General features: G+C 37.3%; 1 protein-coding gene across 2 annotated transcripts; it reads left to right on the plus strand.

Annotated features, from left to right (window-relative positions):
- The first annotated feature begins 1,322 nt into the window (after nucleotides 1-1,322).
- On the plus strand, nucleotides 1,323-9,697 carry ZNF639 (zinc finger protein 639). Of its 2 annotated transcripts, XM_006162726.3 has the most exons (6): nucleotides 1,488-1,849; nucleotides 2,107-2,178; nucleotides 4,033-4,101; nucleotides 5,277-5,387; nucleotides 8,136-8,270; nucleotides 8,415-9,697. In XM_006162726.3, exons 3-6 carry the CDS (start codon nucleotides 4,044-4,046, stop codon nucleotides 9,566-9,568), a joined length of 1,458 nt encoding a protein of 485 aa, XP_006162788.1. In that variant the 5' UTR covers nucleotides 1,488-1,849; nucleotides 2,107-2,178; nucleotides 4,033-4,043; the 3' UTR covers nucleotides 9,569-9,697. The 2 variants fall into 2 exon arrangements, with proteins under 2 accessions (XP_027621855.1, XP_006162788.1); XM_027766054.1 differs by lacking the exon at nucleotides 8,136-8,270 and having other exon boundaries at nucleotides 1,323-1,849.
- Nucleotides 9,698-9,973: the final 276 nt, after the last annotated feature.

Consider the following 9,973-nt stretch of genomic DNA (forward strand, 5'->3'; position numbering starts at 1 on the left):
TGTGCAGTGCGAGCCATGGACTCAATGGCTTCAAAACCACGCTAGGCACGTGTGAGTGTGTGCATGCCCAAAACCCCAAGAAGAGAACAAAGAAGGGATTGTGATATGACCATCCCTCTTGAGGGGTGATTTCTCCCTTTAGCCTTCTCTGCAGAGGAGATGCAGGCACCCGACAGCAAAATTAAAAAACAAAACAAAACAAAAAACAGTTCTTTGTCAAGACTGTTATGCCAGGGCCAACAGATGGCATAGTGGTTACGTTGCTGAACTCCACACTTTGAGTCCTGAATCTGGTGGTTTGAGTTCTGGACCTGGTGGTTTGAAACTTACACTAGGTACACCTGTATGCATGCCCAAGATTCTGAGAGAGTGGAGGAAAAGGGATTGCGGAGTGGCCATCCCCCTAGGGTTGATTTCTCACTTTCCCTCTCACTGTCTGTAACCACCTCCCCCCCCCACACACACACACACACACACATACACACAAGTGAGCACAGGCACCCTATGGCAAAAACCCCTGTCCCTGTCTCTCTGTTTCTCTGGGAAGTACACATGCACTATACAAAACAAAACTATTAAAAATGTTATGCATACAAAAGGCACCTAATGTTTGCTGAAATGAAAAATGGGTAGTTGACTTTCACTGAGTCTGTATCCTCTTCTCTAAAATGAGATGGGTTTGATAGTAGCTTCACTCTGTACCTCTCAGGATTGTTGTGAAGATGAAATAGAAGAGTTACGAAAATGCTTACTGAACTGAAAAAGCAAGTTTGTTACCATTTGGTCATATCGCTTGTAGTACTGATATATCTAGAACTTAGTGATGCACCACTAGATCTTTACTACTAGAAATGACAGTCTCAGTAATGATGCCAAGTTCTACCTGCCATGGAAATCACCTTAGCAATTGTCAGCAGCAGATACGGCTGCAGACATTGCAGGAACAAATACCACAATGCATTTGTTCCTGACATTCCTTCCCTGCCCACTGCTGCATTGAAAAGAACACTAATCTGAAATGGCGGGTTTCTAATTCTGACAGTAATCTACTTGAATCAGGGTGGTCACCCTGTTGTTTCTAAAGATACAGAGATTGAAGGCATGGACTTTATAATTAGTTAGGCCTTTATTCAAATCCCAACCCCACTACTTATTGAGTGTCCAACTCGGACTTTACTATTTCAGTTTCCTCATCAATAATAAGGGGAAAATAATGATTTTGAGGGGATATTGTGGGTTTTGCATATTATGGGGTTACATAAGGTATATTCAGAGCCTGATATAGGTTGGGCCAGCCCAATATAAAATGCTTCAAGTCTGAAACTTTTGGAGTGCTGGTACAACACTACAAATGGAAGTTGCAGTCAAACACTGCAATATAAAAATATATAAAATTACCTTCAGGTTACATGTATAAGGTGTGTATATAACACATGTACGTTTCATGTTTAGACTTGGATCTGATCCCCAAGATAACTCATGTGTGTGCATATATCCTCAAATTTAGAATCTGAAACACTTCTAGGCCCAAGCATTTCACTATAAGGGTGTTTAACCTATACATAGTTGGTGCTCAGTAAAGTGTCATCATTATTTTTACTTGTTCAGTAATCTGTAAGGACCTTAACAGTTTAAAGTCTGTGATTTGGTGTTTGCTATTATGCTTGTTTACCTTATGGCTGAGTAATTAATGCAATTTAACTTTTTTTTTTTTTTCTTTCAGGACTCAAATCCTGGTTAGCCATGTGGGATGTAGTTTCCTCAGTATAGTGTTCAATTGGTGTGCTATGGACTGTCTCCTCATGCAAACATATATTCCTCTTTTCTTGTCAAGATACAGCTTTAGAAGGTAAATTCATTTCAAGAGATAAGAAAAATTCACATATAAGCACACATTTATCAATGTATATAATCTTAGGGTTTATAATACATTCAAAAGACTGTTTTACCTTAATTATTTCTATATACCTTTCAAAACACTTTCTGATACCATTGTATTCTTTAATCTCAGAAGTGAACTACATTAAAAACAAAAACAAAAAAGAGAAAAAAAAACAAGTGAACTACATTTTTGCTTATATAACTTCTGTCATGTTTTATTTACAGCCATTTCTTACCATCTGTGGAAACTTCTCTATAACTCATTTTTCCTCACATCAGTATAAAGAATTATACCAAGTAAGTAGAATGCTGTGAAACTTACTAATTTTACAGCAGTTCATGGGAATTTAATCATACAATGGTTGCCATACCTGTTGTGTTCTTGGTAGAATGTTGAATATGACCTTATAAATAAGATTTTTTTTTCTCCTTTGAAATTATTTATGTTCTAAACTTTTATGTGATAAATTAACATTTTTTTAATTTGCCAATGTAGATTGTGATAATTTTTAAAGTAATATTTGCTTTTAGCTTGAAACCTATGTGAAAAATATCCAATTATAGGAAATGTGCCTGTAAAAATGTCTTGCTATGCTGCCATAGGCACAATGATTATTTTTTGTAATAAAAAATAACTAAAGAGCTGTCCCTGTAGCACAGAGATGAACTGCTGGGCATAGAAAGTCTGATTCCACATGACTGACTGCTGTTTGAATCCCAGACCCTGAGGCTTAAAAAGCATACAGGGTGAGTGTGTGCCCCAAATTCTGATGGGATGGAGAAATAAAGGAAAAGGGATTGCATCATGACCATGTCCCATTAGTGGGTGTTGCTTTCTCTCCCTTTAGTGAGCACAGTGCCCTTGCAATTAAAAAGGTAATAATAATTTGGGGCCAGCAGGTGGTGTATTGATTAAGGTGCTGGACTTCCATGTTGGCTGATCATGGTTCAAGTCCTGGACCTGGAAACTTCAAAACCATACTAGGCGTTTTTGTGTGTGTTCCCAAAATCCCAGGAGAAGAATGGAGGGGAAGGGATTGCTGTGTGCCATCCTCCCTGGGGGTGATTCCTCATTTTTCCTCCCATTGTCTCTGTCTCCAGTGAGTGTACACACTCTATGACAGAAACCTAAAAAAAATAAATAGGGACCAGCAGTTAGTGTAATGGCTATGTCGCTGGACTCACATGTAGTCGACCGCGGTTTGTGTCCCAGACCCGGTGGCTTAAAACTCACTCCGGGTGCATGTGCATGCGTGCCCAAGATCCCGAGAGGAGAATGCAGGAAAAGGGATTGTGGTGTGGCCATCCCCCCTGGGGGTGATTTCTCGCTTTCTATCTCTCTGTCTCTCTGCCTGGTGAGCGCACGTGCCCTATAGCAAAAACCTCTAAATAAATAAATAAAGCATAGGACTTATTGTAATTACCCAGTTCTTTCAATTATGTCAGCATTTGAATAAGAATTCTCAGCTTCGATAAGAAAGAAAACAAATGTTCTTCCTTTAAACTTAGTTGGAAGAATATTCCATAATAGAAAGAGAGGCATTGTTTAATATTTTTAAGTTTATTTCCTTAGTATGAGAGAGAGACTGAAAAGAGTACCCTTGGAGCAAACAGGTGGCATAGTGGTTAAGGCGCTGGACTCTCACATGGCTGACTACATTTTGAGTCCCAGACCCACCATTTTGAGTCTCAGACCTGGCAGCTTGAAACAAACCAGGTGCGAACGCATGCACACCCCAAATCCAGAGAGAATGGAGGAGAAGGGTTGTGCTGTGGCCATCCCCGAGGGGTTATTTCTTGCTTTCTGTCTCTCTGCACACACATGCCCTATAGCAAAAATTTCTCTTGAAAAAGAAAGAATTTAGAAAGAAAGGAAGGAAGGAAGGAAGGAAGAAAGGAAGAGAGAGAAGGGCACCCTTGACAGGGTCTCTTTACACCATGATCCCCTTCCCCCAGTCCTCTAGATAGTCAAGATCTTGGGTGCATGCCTGGTGTCATTTAGATCAACTTGGGATCCAAACCTACAGTCCGCCATGTAGTTTCTAGTACTGCAGTTCAGTTCATTGCTGCCCGTACCACCAAAGCTGAGCCAAGAAGGAATTTTTATAGTGATATTGGCAGTGTTCATTGTGATTTTTTTTTAATTTATAGATTGAAAAGATATGAATGAGTATCCTAAAAAAAGGAAAAGGAAGACTTTACACCCTTCTCGTTATTCAGGTCAGTGGATAATTGAATTATTTTAAAGTTGGATCATAGATTTATTCCCATGAATTTGTATATCCATCTACTTTCTGATGAATGATTAGATGAGACTTAAATATCAATTTTTAGGCCAGAGAACACTAATTAAATTCTCCTGGATATATGTTGTTCCTCATTATCTACCATATGCTGGGCACATGTCAGAATTTTAGAGACATCATTTTGTTTATTTTTCACAATTTTATGGGGTTATAGATATTTAAAAAAAATTTTTTTTTTTTTTGCAGTTTATTTATTTCTTCCATGAGCCAGCAAGAGACAGGTAGTTACCCTCAACAGAGTCCTGCTAGATCATGGGCATGCCCAAAAAGTTCAGGGAGTTTTCCAAACAGAATATACTAGGACCTTCCCTGTAGGTTCTTACTGAGGCATTGCCGTCTAGGCCCCTGGTATTTAAAATTAGGTAGCTAAGGTTACTTACTTAAGTACTGTAATTGGGATTTGCCTGTCTGATTCTCAAGCTGTGCTTAAGAGACAATAACCTAGGTGGAAGATATTTTGCATTATTGGGGGGAAAACACTATTCTGTACATGCTTTTCAGGAATATGAATGATGTGTAATTTTAGATCCTTTAACTGAGGCTGGTGCTGCTGTTTGGCATTGTAAGAAAAGGGAACTTTGTGGCCATCTCCATCTAACACCCTTCACATATTTGGGATAGACTCAGGCATCTCGTTGGCCTTCCCAACCTATGTATTCTGTATTTCTAAGGGAGTTAAGCCTGGCCTACTGTCTACTGGCCCTTCCCAGGCAAGACTTGAAATTACTGTATTCAGAAGGCCTAATTGAGACTCAGACCATGACCCTATATATTAGGTCTTCTCTGTACTTCCCCAGGATACCTTCCTGTTAGTCAGTGTGTGTTTATCCTGTATTACAGTTTGTGAAATTCTGAATGTAAGGCAAATATATTCATATGTGGTTTAAAATTATTACATTTTAAAGTATATAGTGTTTGGTTCTTTCAAACCTCAATATCAGTACCAGATCTGAAATATAAAAGCTTTAAAAAATTGAAGAAAATATTATGCTTTCATGGAAAAAAATATTTTGGATAAAGGTATTTATCATCTTAAATGTGTGTAAGTTTACTGTGCTGGAAACCACTTTTATTTTGTCTTATGTGCAGATTCTTCTGGAATAAGCAGAATTGCAGATGGATTTAATGGGATTCTTTCTGATCATTGTTATAGTGTCTGTTCTATGAGACAGCCAGACTTAAAGTATTTTGACAACAAAGGTATATCTATCATTTTCTAAAATATTTTTGTTTAAATTATTTTTACATGTTTTTAATTTTTCATTCTTTGAAAATGTGACTTGATTTTAAAACAGGCAAGTGTTGAATTCATTGAAGTGTAATAAAACAGGTTGTTTTTTTTTTATTAAGAAAGCAAGCAACTAATTTTCCTTTTTAAAACTTTACACTATTTCAGACATGTAAATAAAAGGGTACTCTCCTAAAAGTTCATTTTAGTTGGCTAGAAATGATGACTCCTGGCAAAGCGGAAGTAACTCAGAGTTGGGAACATTATGATTAAAGGTTAAGAATAGTGTTACACAGCACCGGCAGGTGGCGGTTAAGGGCACTGGACTCCTACTGGCCGACCGCAGTTTGAGTCCCAGACCTGACGGCTCTCTTTCTCTCTCTGGTCAAATTAAAATAAATAAACACATAAATAACGTTAAATAAAATAATTCTTTTAAAAAAAAAAAAACAGAATACTGTTACAGAGCTTCTGCTGTGCTCTACCTCTCAGTCTTGAATGTTAATAGAAGGAAAGAACAGAAAATAATTTGGCCTTTTTCAATCTTGTATCTTCTATTGACTCCTCTTTTCTAGGGCATTGGGTGATAATAACTCATACTTAGTCTCTTCTTACTCGGTGACCACTGACGCTCTCAGTCCCCCTGAGCTCCTGTTACAGCACAGAAACATAAATTATAAAAGAACATGAAAAGTCAGAGATATCATTATGAACTTATGTTTAGCATAATATAAACTCAGGTGGTTACATATAGAAATACTTATAGTGTGTATATATGTACTTGGTAGTATACACGTACATATTTTGCCCTGTTAGTTGAAAAGGGCCTAAAAGAAATGATATCCCAAAAGCAGTGAGTATATTTCATGTCCAGATCTTAGTTCTAATATCATTCTCTAATAAAGGGAAGTAGGGCTTCTCAAAAAATAATTGATTTTAGGTCTGGGGAAGGAAAATACAAGACTAACGTTAAACATCTCATAGTACTGGAAAATAGAGAAGTACTCAAACAACAACAACAAAACAATCAAACAAAATCCCCACACATATGCACTTAATAGGGATGTGCCAAAGGAGGACAAGAGCCAAACGAGAGTTCCCAGGTAGTCAAAGCAACAATTTGAGGAAAATACCAATATCGTAACCCAAAGTATGAAATAGATATTGTTGAGTCCATACTGATATAAATGATTGAATAAATATATATACATACAAAAATAAATAAAAGAAAAAAGGTCATCTTTGCAGAGAATTCCAGCTTATTTATGTATTAATATAGTGGATACTCTTCCCTCAGGAGGTAGAATACAGCTCCATATCCTCAAGAGTGGGCTACACCTAGTGATTCCTTCCCAAGGAGAGAGTACGGAAAGGAAACAATTGACTTTATAATGGAGAAACCTGATAAATACTACCTTAGCCAGGTGATGTAAGATGTGATGACAACAAAAATTTATCTCAAGGGTCTACCTCCCAGTAATCTAATCATGGGAGACCAAACCAAAAAATAGCAGACAAGTTCGATGAGTCAAGCATCTTACAACATACCTGATCAGTACTCCTCAAACCTGTCAAATTCATCAAAAATAAGTTAGTGAGAAACTGCCACAGCCAATAGTAACTTAGAGAGACATGAAAACTAAATGTAATGTGGTATCCTGGATGGGATCCTGGAATGGAAAAGGAAAATAAGTAATACCTAAAGAAATCTGGGTGAAGTGTAGACTATAGTCATTGCTTGTTGTAAACGAGCCATACTAATTTAAGATGTTATGTTAACACTGAGGAAAACCATACAAGATATATGAGAAATCTCTAGTATCTTCTCAATATTTTTTTCTAATCTAAAAGTATCCAAAAAATAAAGTCTATTTTTTAAAAAAGCATTTGAGGCCCACTTTTCTCTGTTAACTTGAATTTTAGTTTCTCCATGCTAACTTTAAAACATTGGGGCTGAGCTAAGAGAACGAAGACCTATTCAAATGCAGTAATTTAAACTTAAAAAATTTTAAGTAACTTCAAAAAAGTGTATTCTCATCCAAATGGTGCATAGAAGCAAAAGCAGTTAATTTCGGAGGTAGATTTTCTGTATGTCTGAAGTATATAGAAAACATCTTTCGTGGTGACTAAATCTAAGTCCCTAGTTTCTTTTGGAATTCAACATTATGTTAAAAACAATTGGTGCAGAGGGGCCAGCAGGTGGTGTGGTGGATAAGGGCTCTGTATTCCCACATGGCCAACCATGATTCAAGTCCCGGACCTGGTGGCTTGCTTTCTCACTTCCCCTTTCTCTCTCTGTCTCTTGTCAAATAAAGAAAAAAACTAACAATAACAAATGGAAATAAATAAATAAATAATTCTTCAAAAAAAAAAAATATTGGTGCAGGACCAGCAGTTAGCGTAATGGCTATGTCTCTGAACTCCCATGTAGCCAACCGTGGTTCGAGTCCTGGACCCAGTGACTTAAACTCACGCCGGGCATGTGTGCATGCGTGCCCAAGATCCTGAGAGGAGAATGGAGGAGAAGGGATTACGGCACGGCCCTCCCCCCTGGGGGTGGGTGATTTCTCACTTTTTGTCTCTCTGTCTCTCTCTGTCTTTCTGGAGAGTGCATGCACCCTATAGCAAAAACCTCTCAAAAAAAAAATTGGTGCTTTATTTTATAATAATTAATGCTTAATGCTTTTACATAAATATTTTTCCAAATCCCTTCTTTACAGATGATGATTCAGATATTGAAGCATCAAATGACTTGCCAAAATTTTCAGATGGAGTCAAGGCCAGAAGCAGAAATCAAAACTACCTAGTTCCCAGTCCTGTACTTAGAATTCTCGACCACACTGGCTTTTCCACAGGTTAGGAAAACTAATAGCATTGGCATATTTTGTATAGATCAGTGAAAAAACAATGCATATGGTAAATCTTTTTGCCCAGTTGTATTAATCTAATAGGTTTTATTTAGTAATAATAATATAATTATTGCTTGTTTTATTCTTCAGAAAAGTCTGCTGATGTTGAAATTTGTGATGAAGACTGCGACTCACCTGAATCAGTAAACCAACAAATTCAAGAGGAGAGTCCTATAGAAGTGCACACTGCTGAAGATGTTCCAATTGCCGTGGAAGTGCATGCAGTTTCTGAGGATTATGACATAGAGACAGAAAACCATTCCTCTGAGAGTCTCCAGGACCAAACTGAAGAAGAGCCACCTGCTAAACTTTGTAAAATTGTTGACAAGAGCCAAGCTTTGAATGTGACTGCCCAGCAGAAATGGCCTTTACTGAGAGCTAATAGCAGTGGCCTCTATAAATGTGAACTTTGTGAGTTCAACAGTAAATATTTTTCTGATTTAAAGCAGCATATGATTCTGAAGCATAAACGAACTGACTCAAATGTATGTCGAGTATGTAAGGAAAGTTTCTCTACCAACATACTTCTGATTGAACATGCCAAGCTACATGAGGAGGACCCATACATTTGTAAATACTGTGATTATAAGACAGTAATTTTTGAGAACCTCAGCCAGCATATTGCAGACACCCATTTTAGCGATCACCTCTACTGGTGTGAGCAGTGTGACGTGCAGTTCTCCTCAAGCAGTGAGCTCTACCTGCATTTCCAGGAGCACAGCTGCGACGAACAGTACTTGTGTCAGTTCTGTGAACATGAAACCAATGATCCCGAGGACTTGCATAGCCACGTGGTAAATGAGCATGCGTGTAAATTAATAGAGTTAAGTGATAAATATAACAGCGGAGAACACGGACAATACAGCCTCTTAAGCAAAATTACCTTTGACAAATGTAAAAACTTCTTTGTATGTCAAGTATGTGGTTTTCGGAGTAGACTTCATACAAATGTGAATAGGCATGTTGCTATTGAACATACTAAAATTTTTCCTCATGTTTGTGATGACTGTGGGAAAGGCTTTTCAAGTATGCTAGAATATTGCAAGCATTTAAATTCACATTTGTCTGAAGGGATTTATTTATGTCAATATTGCGAATACTCAACAGGACAAATTGATGATCTTAAAATTCATCTAGATTTCAAGCACTCAGCTGACTTACCTCATAAATGTAGTGACTGCTTGATGAGGTTTGGAAATGAAAGGGAATTAATAAGTCATCTTCCCATCCATGAGACAACTTGATTATGCTCTTTATTTTAACTTACATGTCAATGTAAAATAATAAATTCAGCTTTTTTTTGAGATGTTAAAATGAATGTTTTAAAACAACTTATTAGATTTGCCTTAAACAAGTAAAATTTTTTATTTTAATTTTCTTGGCATTGCTATAATTTTTGGCATATATCTTACATGTGGTATTTTTAATTGTATGGTAGTTTGTAGTTTTAACCACTTTTGGTGACTGTCATCCCATTTTCTTACATGTGCTCCAATTTCTTTTTTTTTTTTTTTTTTAAGAGAGAGAGATTTTTGCTATAGGGTGCATGAACTCATCAGAGAGAGACACAGTAAGAAATCACCCTTAGGAGGATGGCTACAATGCAATCACTTCTCCATTCTCCTCTTGGGATTTTGGACACACACACA

Source organism: Tupaia chinensis, unplaced genomic scaffold (assembly GCF_000334495.1).
Source record: "Tupaia chinensis unplaced genomic scaffold, TupChi_1.0 Scaffold140400_1, whole genome shotgun sequence".
Classification (NCBI taxonomy): Eukaryota; Metazoa; Chordata; class Mammalia; order Scandentia; family Tupaiidae; genus Tupaia; species Tupaia belangeri.